Source organism: Heterocephalus glaber, unplaced genomic scaffold (genome assembly GCF_053883595.1).
Source record: "Heterocephalus glaber isolate CG9 unplaced genomic scaffold, H.glaber_assembly_v1.0 deba00001553, whole genome shotgun sequence".
Lineage (NCBI taxonomy): Eukaryota > Metazoa > Chordata > Mammalia > Rodentia > Bathyergidae > Heterocephalus > Heterocephalus glaber.
In genome coordinates this window covers 28,737,540-28,758,584 of record NW_028258344.1, presented here as the reverse complement: position 1 = coordinate 28,758,584, position 21,045 = coordinate 28,737,540, and the positions used below count along the sequence as shown (strand labels likewise).

General features: G+C 39.0%; 1 protein-coding gene across 4 annotated transcripts in view; it reads right to left on the bottom strand.

Annotated features, from left to right (window-relative positions):
- E2f5 (E2F transcription factor 5) overlaps positions 1–21,045 on the bottom strand; it is a 24,415-nt gene extending 3,370 nt beyond the window's left edge. The window contains exons 1-6 of one of the 4 annotated variants that reach the window (XM_087190543.1): positions 20,738–21,045; positions 6,319–6,428; positions 5,508–5,669; positions 3,028–3,071; positions 1,812–1,876; positions 499–616 (exon numbers count right to left, since the gene is read on the bottom strand). In XM_087190543.1, the coding sequence (XP_087046669.1) occupies positions 499–616; positions 1,812–1,876; positions 3,028–3,071; positions 5,508–5,669; positions 6,319–6,428; positions 20,738–20,959 (721 nt within the window). In that variant the 5' untranslated portion in view covers positions 20,960–21,045. Of the gene's footprint in view, positions 1–498; positions 767–1,811; positions 1,877–3,027; positions 3,072–5,507; positions 5,670–6,318; positions 6,429–20,737 lie in introns of all 4 variants that reach the window. The other 3 variants (XM_087190542.1, XM_004841990.3, XM_004841989.3) reach the window with 3 other exon arrangements.

Sequence of the window (21,045 nt, the reverse complement as noted above, 5' to 3'; positions counted from 1 at the left end):
AGAGATTAAAAAAAAGGGTAAACTACAGATATAAGTTGACATATATAAATAGTAAAAAGAAGAAAAAAATAAATAAATCTGGCCTAACTAATCCCAAAAATGGAATCCTAGAGGAAACAGCAAACCTTGGCCCACAATTACCTTTCTCATGCTTAGCAGTCATAGTTCTAAATAAAATCTTAACTACATTAGATTGTACCTAATATTTCTGAATTGGATGTGTATTCACATGTAAAATCTGTAGCAAGATAATTAAAGACAAGATAATATCGTGCTCGCTTTGGCAGCACATATACTAAAATTTCATAATACCTATCTATTTCCATGCTGGGCACACAGGAGACACTAAATACTTGTTGATTGAATTAAGCTTATTTCCCTCCCATATTAGATAATAGAATAGTATCACAACTGACATTCAGAAAAGCTCTTCAACTTGTTTAATGTAATGCTCATATTTTCCCATCTACGTTTAAAAAAAAAAGGCTCTGCACCCACCAGAAGCTATTTCTGTAGCTGGTATCTGCTGAAGACTCTGGCTTCTTTCGGACACATGTTGCTCAGGCGAGTTCTGAGCCAGCATGCTGGATTTCTGTGGAGTCACTGGAGTGGAGGACTGAGAAGAAGGCTGTGTGAGGTCATCAGGTGGGGGGACGGGAAAAACCACAGGCTTAGATGAACTGGACTCTTTATTGATAAGCAGCACGTGGATAGGTCCTGAATGACTTTTTAAATTGATCTGGTATTTCTTTTGTCCATTCTGACCCTTTGAAATTTATTTGGGATAAAGTGTTAATGTTAACATTTCTAGCTACCTTGAAACATTAAAAATGAGACAGGCAAAGCTATTAGGGACTAAATTCATACAACCAAATAAAGTTATTAAATTAAAAAATGAGTAAAGACTAAGAGTAGAATGGGACACTGAAGGCTCTAAGGTACTTGGCCCTAAAAAAGTTCTTCTTAAATACTTATCATCAAAATTTGTCAGTTGTAGAATTCTGGCAACCATGCATTTTTACTGCATGTAATCTTATCTTTCAGTGCTCCATAATACCTATTCCAGTGCTGGGCTCATTCATATACATGAATTCCATCTCCCGGAGTCAGCCATCATGACTATGGTCATCTCAACATGCTGTGTTGCTTTACTATTTCACAAGCTAACCCCCCTTTTTATTAAATTAGCAAACAGACAACTGACTTCCTACAGAGATACAAATACAAAATCTCTCTATTTCAAGAAAGTAATATGTATCTTGAAGTTTCAGAATCAGTAATATAAATACCTAAACACAAACGTCTAGAATAGGTGCAGGGGAGGGTAGATAATATATATTCTTTTTAATTCCCTTTTTGGTTGGTATAGCTTATATCACTTTGTTTTAGAAAATCATAATCTGAAAACCAAAATAATGAATTTTACATATAGCATAAAATAAATATCTTTGACTCAGTAAGCCAGAAAATGTTTGCTTGAATTAAAGCAATTGTTTACATTGATTTTTTCCTTGATCATGCTTTTTACATTAATTGCAGATGTGCTCATTTTAACTTATTATTCATTTACTGATACCTTCTATGTCAAAGTCAATTTTTAAAAAAACTTGTTATTAAAATGTCAATAAATCAGTCATTTACATAATTTTACCAAAGTACTGAAGACATCCAAATGCAGATATCAATGCTTTCAGATACAAAACTTGAGAGCAGTAATTCAAAATTGTACCCATACAATTAGTTCAGGAAAATACATCTGTCCCTCTTGAGACAGTACATCCATTTTTCCTAAACAGCCATATTCTACATACCATTTCTGGAATAGGTACCTCCAGCTGTGTACCAGAAGGTGCCTGAATAGCCAAAAGTGTATCACCTAGTCAAAAAAAGAAAAACTGTAAAAAACACCACTGATTACACAATGCAGTGGCAAGGTTGTAGGGTGTGGAGTAAGAAGCTTGGGCTTAAATCCCAGACTAGATGACCCTGGCTTTCTATAAAACCATAGGGACATGAAACTTACTGCACAGGTTTGTTCTAAGGACTAAGACAATAAATGTATTACTATTAGTAGCTTTTAGAACAGAATACTCAGTGTCAGCTCTGTTCTTATTAACAAATGTAGCTCAATTTTATTTTTACGCTTTATTTGAAATATTTAAACTACTTAAATGATTGAGGATATAGATATGAGGTATGATATACTAAAATCTTGACCTTACAATAATTTATTTTTTATGCCAAATTCCACAGCAGATTTTTGCTGAGTTTTAGATTTATAAACTTCACGCAAATCTTTCTTAGAAAGCATAAGAACTATTTCCAGACCTATTTCCAGCATAGTCTTACATGGGAAGTCAGAGTCCACTTGATAAAGTACTTTGGCAGATTTAAGCAGTGGTAATACATATGACCATCTTTTTAATAGCCATGCATGACTAAATATAAATACTCAGAATTTCATTTTACTTGTGTTATAATATCCAAGCACGTATCTACCATTTGAGTTTATTAATACATGATGTTGTCATTTCAAGGGGAAAATGTGAGGACAGGATGGAATAGGATTAGGAGTGATTTTCCTGGTAAAAAAAGATTCACCTAACTCTCCTGCTTTGTTTGATTTCCATTTGTGAGCAACACACCTATTATATAGTTTCATAAACAGTGCTGATGAGAATCATGTTGTAGTTTAAATTTGGTCATTGACTATGTGATTTGAAACTGTTGCTCAAACCCATTCAGATTTGGCTTCCTTTCTGTCTTTGACACCCCCCCCACCGCCCCCTTCCACACTGAGTTTATGCCTGGGAATCGAGTCAGTGAAATAAGAGCTGTGAAGAGCAGTTATTGCCATGAAAACAGAAACAAAAGCAGTCTACCAACCCACAGCACTATAGAGTAAGACAAAATGTGCACAACTCCTGAAAATAATGACTTAGCCTAAGGTGAATTCTTAACTGCTATAGCTCAGCGGTAGCTGAGCCATCACAGGAAGAATGTAAGGCAAGGTGTAACAGGACTTACCATTAAAGCAATTGCAGACATCTTCATGAGTTACATAGGAAAATGTACTGTCATAGAGTTAAGGAACAGCATTTATATCAAGGTCTACACATTTAAAATAATACATCTGAAGGCCAAAATGACCAAATATATGAAGGGGCTGCCACACATGGTCAGGTAAAAAAGAAACCTAGTCTTTGGTCTGGAAAGGCAAAGACAAATACAGGTCTATAAGAGGAGTTCCCATCCTTTGCTCTGAAAAGAAGCCATTCTGATTTCTGTGACATCTGAAGACTGCTGGGAAGATTGAAAACTGCTTATCTAGGGGCTTCTGGGGAAAGGGAATGGAAAGGGAAAAAGAGACCATCAGCAGGAGTAGAGGGAAACCAAATAAGCCTGCACATAGAAAATCTTATTGGTCAATGCTTTGTGTTCTTTTATGAGTCAGGTATGGCCATAACAAGAGAGAGCCAGGCATGGTGGCACAAGCCTGTAATCCCAGCACGGTGGGAGGCTAAGGCAGGAGGATTACAAGTTTGAGCCTAGCCTATGTGACTTAGGGAGACCTGTCTTAAAAATAGAAAAAAGACTGGGGATGTAGGGCAGTACAAAGGCCCTGGAGTTAGTCTCTAGTACTGCAAAAAGACAAAAAGGTGACAGGCTCAGGAAAACTAAGTTTATTATAGGGTGTCAAGAGGCAGACGACAGAAAAGACGGGAAAACATTAAGCCAGAACCTTTGTTGGGGTTTCCATGGGACCAGCAGGGCAGCAAAGGGTGACTACTTTAGGGCTGGCTACTTAGGATAATTTGGCAGGTTGTACACGATAGGGCTGACCCCTAGTTGTCTGTTTCCTGGCTCTGTGATGATCATGGCAGAGGACTATTTGCCTCCTGGAGAATATGGACCAGACAAGAGGAATGGCCCTGGTCAGTCTTTACATCCTGGCTGAGCCCTCACTACCTCTAAGCAGGAAATATTTTTTAATGTGTCAAAACATGGTAATATACAGAAAATTCAGTCATGGTTTGGAGAATTGTGGATAGCTGAGATCTTTTAAAGCAAGGCAGCAAAGTCCAAGATCTCTTACTTCAATGGTTTTTTAATCTTGGGGCTCTACCTTTTTAGACTTGAAAACTCCCATTGTTCACATACTGTTAAGGAGCTCTGGTCCATGAAAAGGAAATAAGGTTATGAACTTGTTAACCAAATACAAAACATGAAAAATAAACCATATGGTGTATATTAGTAAAAAATTCATTAGAGGTAGTACAAAATAAAGTCTAGTTAAAGTTTCCATAAGAGTATAGGTAAAGTTACAAATCAAGAGAAACAGATATCTAAGAGTTGGCAGTGGTTTGTGAAAAACACATGGAACACATCACTAATGTTTTGTTCTCCCAGTATAATAGGATAAATACACAAGCCTTGGACACCTGTTCTCTAGTATGAACCATCTTTGGGTTAATAGTAGGCAGAAAGCATCACAGGTTAATTGTGGGCCTGTGAAATTTCATTTTCAAATTTAAAATTAATTTTTCAAAACTCTCACGAGTCACTAAATTTTTGCCACTTCAGAACACTGAACATAATTATTTAAAAATACTTCTGACTCGGACATGATGACACACACTGGTAATCCTAGCATTCAGGAAGCTGAGGCTGGAGGATCTTGAGTTTGAGGCCAGCTGAAACTACATATCGAGTTCAAAGTCTGCCTGGACTACATATTTCTCAAAACAAAAATACTGGCAGGCATGGTGGTACACGCCTGTAATCTGAGCAACACAGGAAACTTTGGTACAAGGATCATATGTTCAGGATAAGCCTGGGCAACTTAATGAGACTCTGTCTCAAAAAGGGCTGGGGCTGTAGCTCAGTGCTACCTGGGTTCAATTCCCAGGAACCCCCCCCCAAAAAAAACCTTATATACTAAGGAATAATACAGACCCCTGGTCTAACCACACTTTGGCTAGTATATTACATCTTATCAGTGGGTAGACTAAAAGCAGGATAATCTTTTTTCCCTCAGTGCAACACTAATGTTAATAGATGTACTGTGTAACTTTTATATATATATTTTTTCAGTGCTAGGGATGGAATCCAGGGCTTCTAAATGTTAGGCAAGCACTTTACCACTTACCTACACCCCCGGCCCTATTGTACCTTTTCTTTTGAGACAGGGTCTCACCATGTAGTTCAGGCTGAACTCACTATGTAGCCCAGGATTGCCTTGAACTCACGGTGATCCTCCTGCCTCAGCCTCCCAAGTGCTGGGATTACAGGGGTACACCACTATACCCAGTGTACTGTACAACTTTAAAAGGTAGTATTTTTAAAATATTAGTTTAAATTATTAAGAGTATTATAAAATTTTATATTCATTTACAGAATTTTAAAAATACCAAGATAAATTAACTGACCTTCAGACTGGAAGAATGTCTTATATACATATATGTTCTATAACTACATATATATGTATAATATATTTAAAAGGATATCTATTATTAATGGAGTCATCCATCACATTTTTGATGCTTTGCTGTAGCCACAATTTCTGCTGATCAAGTTCTCTTTCTTTCAGTTCTAGATCTTCAATTTCAGCTTTAAGAAATCTTAATCTATCTATAACTTCTTTAGTATTACAGCCAGCGCCTACACCTCTTAAAAACACATGAGAATTAATATCACCAATACCAAACTTAGGTTAACATCATTTCATTTCTGTGGCCATAAAACTAACTTAATAATGTAGTCAAAATACAGATGTTTACATGCTTCTAAAAATCAAGCATTAAAATTCTTACACAATCCTTACACCATAGCCCTGAACATATTTGCTTGGAAAATTTATTGACAAAACAAATTATGAAATTTCTCAATATACTCTACAAGATTTTTGTTTTCATCTAGATAGCCAGAGTCTAGTGACAGAGTTGCCAAAAGGATGTCAAAGCTAAATAGTCATACCTGGCAGTGTTAAGACTGAGATGCTGGTAAAATAAATTACAATCTTTCAGCATTTTGATGAAACTTTGGCTAACAAAAAAACCTAAGGCACAAAGCACTGAAGAACAGAAACTATTTGTCATAAACATACAACTATGCAAAAGTTTATAAATTCAGCAGCGAGAACAAGCAAACATCTCAAGCCAGGAGGGACATACAGAGGCCCAGGGAGGTGTGTCCTGGGTAAAATGAAAGGCCTGGTGTAATTACAGGCTGAAATACAGGATTTGGGAGAGACAAATGTTACGTCAAATTGCACAAAGCAAATGAAACTTTTAGAACAGGGTGCTGCCCATAACTTACTTCCATTGGATACTATTTTTTGACTTTTTTTCAATCAAATCAATTCCCTCTAAGACATTGGTGATATCATAAATTCTTCTTTTTTGCCTCACAGCCAATGTATCTGCAGCCTGTTAAGGAAAAACCAGAAAAACAACAATGAAAGACAGGGCTACTCATATTTAAAAGCCAAATAGGGCTATTATGTTCACATTATGAGAAGCCAATCCCAAAAATGACCCAGTCACTTGCCTGGAAACAATAGCTAGGTATGTCCAAGGTATCTTGCAGATACTGCAAATACCAAAGAAATTATTCCACCTAAAAGCTAGCAGATGTTAGAATAGGAGGAAAAAAAGGGCCAAGAAACAAAACCCACAAAAATAAAGGAACACAATGAGAATACTTCATGTCACCTTCTGGACTAATCAGGAGGAGCTACTAATCATCTACTTAGTCACTTCCTATCTTACTTACTTCTCTATTCATAAGTAGTTTCATCCAAAGGCAGCCTTATTCAAAAAATTATATCAGGGCTGGGGATTTAGCTCAGTGGTTCCACCGCCTGCCTTGCAAGCTCAAGGACCTGAGGACCTGAGTTCGATCCCCGGTACCAAAAAAAAAAAAAAAAAAAAAATCAATTCAAAAAATTTTATCTGCAATTTTTCGGCTACAGGGACATGAGGGTGAAATTTGGATTTATACACACCCTATAATACCTTTTTTTTTCTGATACCGGAGATCGAACTCGGGACCTTGTGCTTGCAAGGCAGGCGGCAGAACCAATCAGCTAAATCCCCAGCCTATAATACCGTTTTTAATAACTGCATTTTTAAAAACTCACAGTGAAAATGGAATGATTCATGTCACCCCAACAGGAAGTATAAAAATCACAAAATCAAAGTCTGTAGCACAGTTGTGGTACTAACAATTACACAAAAGCTTGGTGCTTTCATTCACATTAGAAGGATCATCAGAAACATTACATGCTGCCATGTTAGGAATGAACTCAAGAACACTGAATAGTTTCTGTAATTAGTTCCCATTCATACTTGACATATGTTCCCCAGTAGTACAAAGAAGAGTTCAAAAAAGAGGTTATCCTACAGCTCTTTTTTCAAACAGCCTATCTTGAATGTGGAGCCACATTTCAACATTCATAGCAGTAATGAAAAAACAGTGAAAATTTTCAATAGTCCCTATTGAAAATTTTAGCACAATATGTATCTAAGTTAAATGGGATTTAGCCACACATAATTGGTTACCAGCTCTCCCAGGCATTACTACTGTCTTGATTCTGTGAAAAACCAGCCCCTACAGAACCCCCAGCACAGCATATTGTGTGAATGTGGACCAGCTTCCACAGGAAGCAAGTGCCCCTAACCACTAGTACCCACTTGATTTATCTGGGACCTTCAATGAAATGTAGGTGCTCTCAGTCCATTTCTACTACTGTCTACCCACTCAATGTCTCGAACAATGGACCAGGACAGTAGGAGGGAGCAAAGAGAAGAAATGGAAAGTGGGGCGCTTTGGAATCCCCAATACTGACCTGGCACTCTCTTTTGTAGACAGCTAACAGTAGGGTCAGGACTAATCACGGCCCATTGGTACCTTCTGTGCTTGTACTTAAGAAATCTCTTCCTGTTTACCTTCACGGAACTTCTGTTCTTCAGTTTGAAGTATTTTTTATTGAAGAAGAGCAAGTCTACTGAAGTGTTAACTATAAGTAGAGAAACCACCTCCTCTTTTCCTCCGAAGAGGCTCCTTTAGGGTGACCCAGACCACTCCGGGCCTTCGCTGTCTTCCTATCTGTGTACTGACACACAGAAGAGGTCACAACCAGAGCAACAGCTCACTCAGTGTGGTGTCAGAAGACGTTTGTATTAACCAGACCATAAGAGCTCTCCTAAGTCATTAGGCAAAATGCCATCAGACTGAACTTCCAGATGAAAAAAGTTTTAAAGTATCTTGTTTGTAATCTATTACTGCTTTAACAGCCACAATATTTAACCCTTGGTTTCAAAAACTAAATACTACTTCTTAAATATTTTTCTATTTAAGTAGGTACAGATCATGTCATTTAAGAGGACCTCCAAAAGGCTTCTCTTTCAGAAGCTGCATTACTCTTCAGAAGTTAGGTTCTAAAGCCAGGCATGGTGGTGCACACCTATAATCCTAGCACTTGGGAAGCCAAGGCAGGAAGATTGAGAGACCAAGGCTAGCCTGGAGGTACAGAGAGAGACCCTGACTTGTCTCAAAATAAAACAACAAGAAGTTAGGTCACACCAGATTTGGTCTCAGCCTTGCCACTTTCTAACTTCAGCTGATCTCTTAAGCTCACTAAGCCTCATTTCCTTTTTCTGTAAAACAGGACAATAATATGCACTGAATAGTGGAATTGTGGGGATTAAACTGGAAAATCTTAGCACAGTATCTGCAGCATAATTAACAGTTTCATGGTCAAACATAGCCTGAAACAGTTGTGTGGCTAAGAATCAGGCTGTATACACACAGAATCTACCTTATATTATTGTTTTTAAAAGTTGTATGTGAAATCTTAAAAAGTTTTATCAAATAAATTGAGGCTTTCATACCTAACAGTATGATACCATGAATCTCCACCATCCCCATCATCCCCATCACCCATTTATTTAACACCCACAAAGTTCCAGGCCCCATTCTGGGTCTTAAACATATAGTAGTGACATAATAATTACGTTTGTTAAGAATGGAGGTCAGAGGACAGTGTGTTATTAAATAAGATCTTCAAAGAAGAGATCAGTGACACTGGAGCTGACTGGGACAAGTGACCTCTGCAAACACAGGGTGGAAGCACATTCTGCGTTCCTGGCCGAAGAAGCAATAAGCACACAGACTCTGTGATGTGAAGTGTGGTTGGTTCATTAGAGAAAGGCAAGCATGAGAGGAAAATAAGAGGTAGGTGGAGAGAATGAGTGAAAGATAATCAAGTCAGAGAGATAGCAAGGGGAGATCACTTGGGCCTTCCAGGCCACTATAAAGATGTCAGCTCTTACTCTCCATGAAATACAAAACTACTGGCAAGCTCTGAGCTTGCCATTTTAAAAGGTTTTCTCTGTCTAGTGTATTATGAATCTTCTATGGGGTGTAAAGGTAGAAGAAAGGAAGTCAATGACAAGGCAGTGGCTAAAATCTATTCAAGAGATGGCAGATGTCTTTGGAGATGGTGAGGCTGAAATTCTCAGTATATTTTGAACGTGTAGCAGGGAGTTCCTGAGAGGGACATTGGAAATCAGGAATTTGACCTTGAACGTTGTGATATCCAAGGGGAAAATCAAGGCAACCACTGTAGATGAGACTGTGTGGCTTAGGGGAGAGGTCTGAGCTAGAGAGACCAATTTGGTAGCCATGAGTGAACAGACTAAATTTTAGGCCACAGATGGAATCTACCAGATTTATCCAGAAGGGGAGCAAAGAAGGAGACCCAGGTACTCCACAACAGATTCTGGGGCAGTTCAGAATTTAAGGTTTGGGAAATGAGGAACAAATTACCACTGAAGCAAGAGGGGAAGCAAGAAGAGTGGACTCAGACTACAACGGAAGAAACTAAGTGGGAGAATGACCGTGTCCTTTGCTGCTGCAAGGCAAGTCACTGAAAAGTTATCAAGAGATGTCTTTGGAAAGATTGGTGATTTTGACCAACACTGTTTTAGCAAAGTGAAAACTTTAATAGAGAAATTTTAAGAAGGAGTTGAAGGAAAGTTAGAGTGGATACCTCTTGAAGAATGCTGCTGCAAAGATGAATGGAAACATGGCACACATCTGTAGGGAACTGTGGGGTTTTCAAGAAATATTTTTCTTTTCTTTTAATGATGGGAGCTATTTCAACATGTATGTATACAGATATCAAGATCTGGTAGACAGGGAAGAGGGATGATTAATAAAACAGAAGACAGACTGACAGTTGTAAAAGAGATGCCATTAAATAGGCAAAGGGGGAGCTTAGATAATCACATTGCATATTAATGAAGTCCAGTACTGAGTACAGATACAGGAACATTAGTATACAAAATAGGTTAAATATTTCCTTCTGTTTGCTTTTTATTTCCTCACTAGCTCTGAGAAGGGAGAATAGGAAAATTAATGGTTGAGAAGAGAAAAGAAAATGAAATGCAAATAAGACAGTAGACAGTAGAAAAGGAACATTATGGCTCTTCAGAAGGTAGCCATTGTGATTGTAAGTTTGACCTATCAACAAACATCACTGTGCATTTTTCTGTAGTTCAGGACAATTGCCTGGGCAAAGACAAAGGGTAGGAAGAGATCAAAGTGAGTCATTCTCATCCCATGCTTGTCTGTGGAGCTGCGACATGTGTGAGAATCAAATTTACTTAAGAAAGGTTACATTTATTACAAAAGGATGTGACCTATTCAGCCACAAAGGCACATGTAGTTGTATCATCACACCAACTCAATTTATAGAAAAAGTAAACAAAACTAGCCTTCTGAAAGTGATAGGTCTTCCCTCCAAATCCCCTAAATATATGATGCCTCGCCACTGGTGAACAAAGCACTATCTACAGGCAGAATAAAATTAAAGCCTGTGATGCTGCTAAGAGGTGGGCAACCCAAATAAGCCAAGACAGGTGAGACAGTGTATGAGATGTACTTAAAGAGGCTTGGAAAATCATGAGGTCACAGCACTTTCTTCACCTGAACAAATGAGTCCACTAAGGCCCAGTGGTAACTCTGGACAGAAAGATTATGTGGTAGCTTTATTTGAGTTAGGATTAGTAGTGGCTCATTTGCCAAGGATGTTTATCTTATGGAGAGTGGTGATGAATTCAGAAATGCTACCATGAAAACAGTAACTGTACAAAGTATTGTGTCAGGCTGGGGATTAGCTCAGTGGTGCTGCTGCCTGCCTCGAAAGTGCAAGGTCCTGAGTTTGATCCCTAGTACTCAAAAAAAAAAAAAAAACTGTGTCCTTCATGTTCTCTTCCTGAAAAGCAGGAATTTTATTCTCTTCCAGGATCAAAACAGTCAATACATGCGTATTCAGTATTTTAGCTGCTGTACTTTAGAAATTAACTTTACAGAAAGGAGGGTCAGAATCCAAAATAAAAAGTGTGAAACATTATATGAAACTAATTCATCCATCTGAAAATATGGTGACAAGATCCCCAAGTGATGCATCAAGATTGTCCAGGAAAATTTTTTTTTTTGCTACCGGGGATGGAACAGGGGACCTTGCACTTGCAAGGCAGGTGCTGGAACCACTTAGCTAAATCCCTGGCTCCTACCCATGAAATATTTTAATGAGGATGTTTCTAAACAATGCACTGAGTGAATTCACTTTCAAATGTGCTAGATCTTATGTTGATTTAGTCCTTGGACTGACTACTGCATAATTTCAAACACTATTCAAGATAGCTAATGTGTAGAATGTTTGATTTCAATCCACAATTAAGAATCTTTTCTAAGCTAGTAACAGGTTAATTGTGTAATAGAATTTTACACAGCTCTTATCTAATTTACAGTAAAGTAGATATTATACTTATTTAATAGGAAACAAAGTAAATGGATATTTAAGGCAGGGTTTAAAGTTAATTATATGTTCACAAAATAAATTTGTGGCAATACATTTTGAAACGGGCTTACATAATCTCAAAAGACTTTACACAAATTTAGTTCTCAACCAAAAGTTCCCAAGTTACACAACTGGACTGAATACACAATTCAGCTATGACTCATATACAGATTTCATACAAGAGTGCATAAAAGGATCTGAAAAGGATCTTAATATCAATTTATTTATTCAAAAGATATACAGTAAAAAAACGTATACATATCCAAGGCTATGGGACTACAGGTGATATCTTATAGTATGGGGTTAAAAAAATGATACAGTCTCGTAAAAAGTAGAACTATAAAGCGTTATAACAGGTGGAGAAAAGACAAGACTACTTAAGGTGAGTGCAAAAAAGGAACAAGTTCCTGGTCAGGGTGTGTTTTCAAAGGGTCAGCAGGGGCCATTAAATCAACAAGGAAATACCAAAGAATAACTTAAGAGTAAACAAAGGACTCCCTCCAGAAGCAACAAGGTACAGAAGTGTTTCAATTCCCTACCAATGCCCTATGCTATAAGAATCCATCCTAGAAAAAATCTTCAGTAGTTTGCTACCTCAAACTAACTGCTGCTACACTCAGTATTTTTGAAATGCCTAAGCTTTAGATTTCTAATTTTAATTTTTAATAAACTTTGCATCTTTAAAAAACAAACTTCATTTTTACTGTCTTAAGTCAGAGTACTCAAAAGAAAAAAGACATTACAGCATAGAAGTTAGCAGTGTGGGATCTTGGACAGGCCTTGCTAACTAGCTACTAACTATGGCCCTGAGTTATTTAGCCTCTCTGTACCTCAGTTCTTCATATGTAGGATAACTGTAGCATTCCTGTTGTTGGGACACAATAACCAACACCCACAACTTAAAGGCAGAGAGGTTTAATTTATCCAGTGGTTTCACAGGATTCAGTCAGCGGTCAGCTGGCTCCAAGGCAGGAACATCATGGTGGAAGAGTGCAGCAGAGCAAAGCTGCTTAGTTCATGGCACTCTGGAAGCAGAGCAGGGTACAGCACTAGAGGAGGGGTGAAGGATCAGAAGAGTACCCAAAGTCACACCTCAATCACCCACCTAGACGCCCAGAAGTGTGCTCCACCATCCCCTGGGTGGCTCCCAAGCTAATCAAGTTGACATAATCAAGGTGAACCATCAAAACAATTATTAAGATCTTTCTGCAAAGATTAAATGAGTAAATATTTGAAAACTTTTAGAATCCCTTGCACATGGTAGGCATTACATTTATATTATTGCTATCACTATTTTTGATCCAACTTCTTATCTAAAGTAATAAAAAGTTGTTCGCTGAAAGGTACATCATACAATGTAACAGACCAGCATCATTTATGTATCTGCATAACTAAATAAAATTCAGAACACAGTTAAGTACAAAGACAGAAAAAAATGCTTCTGAGGAGCAAAAACTGATATAAAAAGTGTATTTTTCTATTCAAAGAGTTCACCCCATTTGGAACCTCTTTACTCCTATTTTTATATGGTTCTTAACTATGCAGGATATTTAATTTTACAGTCAATAGGAGAATCACAGGTATCTTCTGGAACAATAGGGAGGCACTGTAGTAGTTGCTAATAGTCCAACATACAGTATTAATAAAACATTATCCATAATGACTTAGTATCTTGAGTTACCACAAAGAAAAATCATGTACAGTATTCTCAGTTTATGAATACAAAGATGTGTAATTTATGTTAGAAATTTTTCACACTGAAATGGCTAAATGTCTTGAGAATATATTACTCAGGTGTTGATTTTTAAATAATCTAAAAATCTGAAAGGGATTATAGTAAATATGAACTCTGACTCGAAACCTAACTTTCAAGTTAGCTGCCTTCATAACTGACAATGGCTCAGTCTAATTACCAGGGCATCTTCTTAATCTCAGTATCTCCTTTCTCTTTCTCTCTCTTCCCAACTCTCCTTCCCTCATGCACATACAATATCAAATATTTCCTTTACTGAGAACTTATAAATGTCAAATCCATAGAAGAAATGAAAAAAAAAACAATTTATCTCAAAAGCTAAAACATATAAAAGAAAACATGAAGACTACAAATTAAAATATGGATATAACACCAAATTTATAAAACAGGAAAACACAAGTTCAAATTTTTAATGAGTTCAAGGAATACTAATCAAAGGAACACAAAGCAAAACAATAAAAATATGTTCACACAGACTTGTACATGAATTTTTGCAGCAGTATTCATAATAGTCAGACATTAGAAGCACAGGTAAATGGACAGGCAAAGTGTAGTATATCCATAAAACTATTACTCACAGATAGAAAGCAATGAACCTGGATCAACCTCAGAAAGTACCTCAGTGATTGTAACTCCACTGATATGATACTCTAGAAAAGAACATTCTACTTCCTGGGAAAGAAACCAGAGCAATGGTGGCTAGGGCTAAGAATGAAGGTTGAGGAATTAGTGCAGGAAGGCAACAGGATGATGGATGTGTTCTACATCTGGCCATGGTGGTAGTTACACAGGTATATGCATGTGCCAACTCACTTAATGACTCACTTAAAAAGAGTTAGTTTTGTGTTGTTTTGGGTTTTTTTGGTTTTTTGTTTTGGTACCGGGGATCGAACTCGGGTCCTCGAGCATGCGAGGCAGGCAGTGCAACCACTGAGCTAAAACCCCGGCCCTAAAAAGAGTTATTTTTAAAAAACAGAGATTAGCTGTGGATGTGGTGGCACACCCCTACAATTCCAGTACTCTAGGAGATTGAGGCAGAAGACTATAAATTCAAGCCCAGCCTGGGCAGTTAAGCACCTCTGCCAGACCCTATCTCAAAGTTAAAAAAAGGATTGGAATGTAGCTCAGTGTGAAGACCCTGGGTTCAAACCCCAGTACCACCAGAGACGGGGGGATGGGGAGAAATTACGAAGCATCTTTCAAATATGCAAAACATGAAAAAAAAAATCAGAGAAAACTATTGATCTGTTATCATTTATCCAGCAAACAGTTTGATGCACAATGTTCTAGGCACTGTTTAAAAGGCACTGCCTTAAAAGTAAAAACTAATTTTAGCAACTTTGACAATAACCATGAGGTAGGTACTACTAGTGCCTCTATTTCTGCAAAAGGGGAAATAGGCTCATTAACTTTCTAGGGACACGGTAAGGTCAGGACAAGAACTCAGAGTGCCCAATTTTAGCTCATGTCATGGTACTTTGGTGGACTTAGGTGGCTGCTCATGATCATATAGTATTAAGAGTATAAACTAATATGCCTCTGTGTAACTTTATTTGGGAAATAATTCATTTCTTTGTCTTTTCCATCCTCAGGGCTGCCACATCCCTTGGCTTGTAGGCCCCCTGCCTCAGGAAGCAGTAAGTCCTTTTCATGCTGCCGGCTCACTGGCTCTTACTTTTCTGCCTCCCTCCTCCACTATTAAGGGCCCAGGGATTACACAGGGCCCAGGTAACCCAGGAAAATTTCCCCATCTTAAAATCAGCTAGTCAGCTACTCAAACCTTAATTCATCTTGCCAGATTCACAAGTCCTGGGGATGAGGGCATGGATGTGCTGGGGGGGGGGGGTGCATTATTTTACTTTCAAGGCCCTCAGGAAGAGGAAATATTTGAGTTTAGAAAAGTGGCCAGTGTGTGTGTGTGTGTGTGTGTGCAGAAATGCCTGCCCGGGTACTGAGAGAGCCTTGTCTGGAAAAGGTGCTCTGGAAGATGTAGAGGAGAGAGGAGGGCTAGAATAGGCATCCAGATGATCTTCTAAGTAGAGGAGGAAGGTAGCCTCAAATTCCTAAGTTTCACCTTCCAGCTGCTCCCAGAAGTCATCAACAACCTTCACTCACCAATCCTCATAGCTCATGGGCTTCCAAACCCCCTCTAACAGTGTGTAATGTGTGCCTCTGCCTGTTTCCCTGACTCTTCCCACAACACTAAAATGGAAGCTACTAGAACTATGAGGCACACATTGGTTAACTCATACTTGTTGGAGAGATGGAAAAAACTAACTAGAAACAACTTATATACCTACCTAGCTTTAAAAAGAATGGTCAGTTCTGGGCATTAGGATAGATCCTTAGTGTGAAGCCCTTAAGATTATTTTTATAACATGGGCAAATAAAGACTTAATTTTAGCTATACAATGGTGTAAGAAATTGGGGAAATACTGAAAACTGTTGATAGTTGTTCTCCATGGCCATGACATACTAAGTAATTTTTATTGTAGACTTTTTTAACCTTTGCCCAAATTTTCTACTCTTTATATGTCACTTGAATAACTGTATTTTAAGTTTTAAAAAGGAAACATGAAAATACCTTCCTTTACTCATCATAACAAAACTATAATGAAAACACTCTATTCCATTTTGGTGATTACAAGATTGAGGCTGCAAGCGGTTAAGTTATCTCAGTTCTGACGTCAGACCAGAGAAGTTCTTATTTTGTTTACTGTGGATAATGAGTAAGTCACCTAACCACTTTTAGCCTCAATCTTGTAATCAGCAAAATAGAGACAGGATATTTCCATAACAGTTTTGTTATGAGAAATAAAGGAGCTAACTCAAAGACAGCACTTGGTATAGTGTCAGTTACTATTAGCAATCAGTGATCATTTTTTCCTTCGTGCTATAAAGCTTTAGTCTCCTGAGAACTTTTTTCCATTGAGCCCAGTAACTTATACTTAACAAATGACTGATAATTAGACCTTGAATAGATGTATCCAGACCAGCTTTACACACACACACACACACACACACACACACACACACACACACACACACACGACTTTGCTTTAAAGAAGTTTTAGGGCTAGGGATTTAGCTCAGTGGTTCCGCCGCCTGCCTTGCAAGCGTAAGGTCCCAAGTTCGATCCCTGGTACTAAAAAAAAAAGTTTTAGATTCACAGCAAAATGGTGCAGAAAGTACAGAAAGTTCCTTATACCTCTTTCCCAAGCATAAGTGCAGGCTCCCTCCTATCCCTCACCAGAGCTAACACAGAGAAAGTAAGATATGTTCAAATTTCCCTCTTAAAAGTTAAAATATAATTATTCAACTCACATATAAATAGTAGAAACTTGGGAAAAGGTTAATATAGTCTACAATAAAAATTACCTACATGTCACTGCTCATGGAAAACCACTATCAACAACGGTATACTTGTTAACATTAATGAACCTTCACTAACACATCACTATCAACTAGGTCCATGCTTCACTCTTGGTGTTGTACCTGCTATGGGTCTGAACAAACGTAAATGACATGTAACCACCATTCTAGTATCACATTAAACACCCTAAAAATCTTTTGCCCTTCTATTTAGTCCCTCTTTCCTTAAACCTGTCAAGACAGACATTCAATGTCCTCCCAGTTTTCTGCCTTCTATAGAATGTTATATAATTAGAATCACAACAGTACTCAGTCTTTCCAGATTGATTTCTTTTACTTAATAATATGCATTTCAGTTTTCTTTATATCTTTTGATGGCTCAACAGCCCATGGGTTTTTCAGCACTGAATAATTTTTCAGTGTCTAGATATGCCACAGTTATCCTTGTTCTTGAAATTCCTAGTTGTGGGAAAATAAAATACAGTTTAATTTGTTGAATTGTATGGAATTTGCTATCATTACCCTCATTCTTAATGGAGTTCAGAATCTACTTCTTTTCTACAACAGGTAAAGGATAAAAGATAATCATGCATTTTTCTTTAAAAGAAAGATTCCTTGTCTCACAAAAATAAAAACTTAAGCATTTTTTTTAAGGACTACTGAAAGGCAGAGAGCACACAGAATAACAATAAATAGTTTAGCTTCAAATATTAACTCTCTGTATTCCAGGACACTGGGCAAGATATTTAACTTATCTCGGCCTATTTCACTTAGCAGTTTCCTCAGCTAAAAAATGAGACTATCAGCCCACACTTCTACAGTTAAGAAAATGAATATATATATGTGTGTATATATATATATACACATATATATATGGATAGATATCTAGCAGATAGCTTTCAGTAAGTGTTACCAATAACAACATAAATTGGCAAGCTACAGAGCTTGTAAGGACCCTGATGTTAACTACCCTACCTCCACTATTGTAAATGACACTAAACGATGAAAATACAGGTGAGGAAAGGCTGAATAAAACTTTCTCAAATAACTGTCAATGTATTTATATTCTCTCCAGATAGTTAATCTATGTCAGAATATTAGAATATTTATTAGAATTGACTTGATTTACTAAACTGTCTTTCACAGTTATTAAGAAATGCATCGGGCCTCGGATTTAGCTCAGCAGTTCGGGTGGCCTGCCCCATAAGCGCAAGGACCCGAGTTCGATCCCCTGTGCCAAAAAAGAAAAAAAAGAATAAGAAATGTATCACTAAAATACAGCATTCTGTCCTTATTCTTCAGCAGTATATAAGTCAGAAAAATAATAGCACCTATGTGTTCATGGGTATTTTATGAGAAAATTTTTTGTATTTGTCATTTTCATAAAAATTATGTTTAACTGCTTCTTTTTAAGTCAAATGTGTAGCTTTTCAAAACATCTGCTTATGATGAAATATGTCCCTTTCCCCAAAGTAGCATATAAGAAAAAAAAATCTCTATAATTTATAATTTTAAATGAGAAGAAATGTATAATTATCAATGTTCATCCATCTTCAACATGAATTATTAAAAATATCTTAATGATCTTTTACTACAGTGCACTATATCAAACCCTATTCACTGCCTCTGTGATGTCTGTAGAGCAATTAAACAGTTTCAGATGAAACAGAAGAAAGCCAAGAATTTTTAAATCAAGCAAGGGCAAAGTTCCATCATATTCTGAGGCAAACCGACAGAAAAGCCCTCAAAGTTGTTATTAGAGTTCAGTTTTACCTGGAAAACCCCAAACTTTCCTAATATCTTAGACAAAAATCACAGGCTACAACTGAAGTTTAGACATTGAATAGCAGTTTGCAATTTGATTTTCACTGATGACTTCAAGACTTCTAACAAAATTCTTTAAAAAGAATCCATTTTAATTCATTACAATTTAAATACCATAGAGGCCATAAAGCACTTTCAGGGAAGAAGGGAAGAGGGTATGGAGAAAAAAAAAAGTTAGTTTCAAGGGTGGGGGAAAAAATTCCAAGAACACCTCTTCAAAAAGAAGATAGCAGAAGTTATTTCCCAAAATGAAAACTATGTGTAGCATGCTTCACTGGTATAAAGTAGAACAATTTAGATACAGTCACTTACTGAACACTTACTATATATAACCAGAGGAGAAAGGAGGGGGATGGTCATTCAAAGACTTGGGTCCCCCTGGGCTTCGCAGAGAAGTTGACCCTGGCATCTTTGGTTCCTACATCTGAGGAGTGCTGGAGGATAGCACAGGCTCAGATGCTACTTCATTAGTTTAGGCATAGACCTGGGGAAATGCGACACCTACAAGCCACCTGGGGGTCTGGGCATACTGGGTCACTCCTAGTAATGCCCGATTTAGGCTAGGTCAAAGAGGGAAACTGCGGTGATTCAGTAATCGTATTTATTTTTAATTTTAAAGCTCTGATTCTTAAATGTGGTGAACTAGCTGAATTATAATTTTTTTTTTTTGGTACCAGGGATCGAACTCGGGATCTTGCGCTTGGGAGGCAGGCCCCGGAACCACTGAGCTAAACCCCCGGCCCCCGAATTATAATTTAAAGTGATCGAATTCTCTTTTTTCTCAACGTTGTGGAATACTTCCAAATCCTGCCTGAAACAGTTAAGTCATTCTGTACGACCGAACAGCTTTTGATAGATGTTTGCAAAATATGAACCATAGCAGAGAAGGAAACACGTTCTCCTCAAAGAGGAGAAAGTTTACTGAGCGCTTCTACCTTTGACTGAAAGTTATAAAACACCCTTTCTGTGAGATCGAAAAATCTCACTTTAAAAATCTCACTTTAAAAATCGGTAACAGGGGGCCGGGGATTTAGTTCAGTGGTTCTGGTGCCTGCCTTGCAAGCGCAAGGTCGCGAGTTCGATCCCTGGTACAAAAAAAAAACAAAAAACCATCGATAACAGATACCAATTCAAGTGACAAATCAAATATCCTCCAGCCATCAGGATGATGAAAGGCAGTGTGAAATGAATAGGGGTCTTTTTCTTTTAAATTACTATTATTAGCTAGACGTGGCAATGCACACCTGTAATCCCAGCATCTGAGAGGCTGAGGCAGGAGGGTGGCTAAAGAGGCCACTTCGGCAATTTAAGACTTTGCTAGACTTCGTCTCAAAACAAAAAATAAAATTAGGACTGGGAAAGGGGCTCTGGGCGAAGGCCTTGGGTTCAATCCTCAGTACCAGTAAAAATAAATAAGCTATTATTTCATCAACGGGAAGGAGTGTGGAAAGGAATTCGGGATTATTTTTTCATCCGGAAGAGATGGGACACTGTTTTTTTTCCTTAAACAGGTAATAAAGTCCAACTGGAATCACCTATTAGACGGTCAATTCCCAACAGCACCCTCCCGCCCCCACGGTGTCCCGGGACCAAGTGCCGGGTGCCCCGTGAGCCTCCGCTACAAGTGGACGCAGAGCTGCGGCGACCACGGGTCCCCTCGGTCCCCGCGCCGGGCCGGGCCACGCGGGCGCGCTCTCGTCCCAGGCTCTTTGTCGAGAGCGCCGCGCCGTGCAGGGCCCCGGGCCCCGTCCCTCCACCATGGCGGCGTCCAGAGCCTGGCCAGGCCACATGGCCCCCGCCCTCGTGTCGCCCAGTACCCCGGGGGACGCGTCCGCCGTCCGCCGCCCGCCGCCCGCCGCCCGCCGCCCGACCTGCGCGCCAGGGGCCGGGCTCGCCCCATCCCCGCCTCCCGAGCTCACCGCTTTGAGATCCAGGACGCCGTCTTTGGCCTCCTGCAGCAGCGACACGAACTTGGTAGTGAGCAGCCCCAGGCTCTTCTCGTGCCTGCTGCTGCCGCCCCCGACGCCCCCGAACTGCGGCGGCGGGGTCGGGGTCTGTCCCTGCGGGGACTGCGCCTGCGGCCGCTGGCCCTGGCCCTGCGGCGCCGGCTGGCCTGAGCCTGCGGGCTCCGCCGCCGCCATCGCGTCCTGGCGCGCGGTGGTCGGGCCCGCGTCTCCCGCTCGCCGCCGCGCCCGCCCTCGGCCACTTGCCGGGTCGCAGCGCCCGC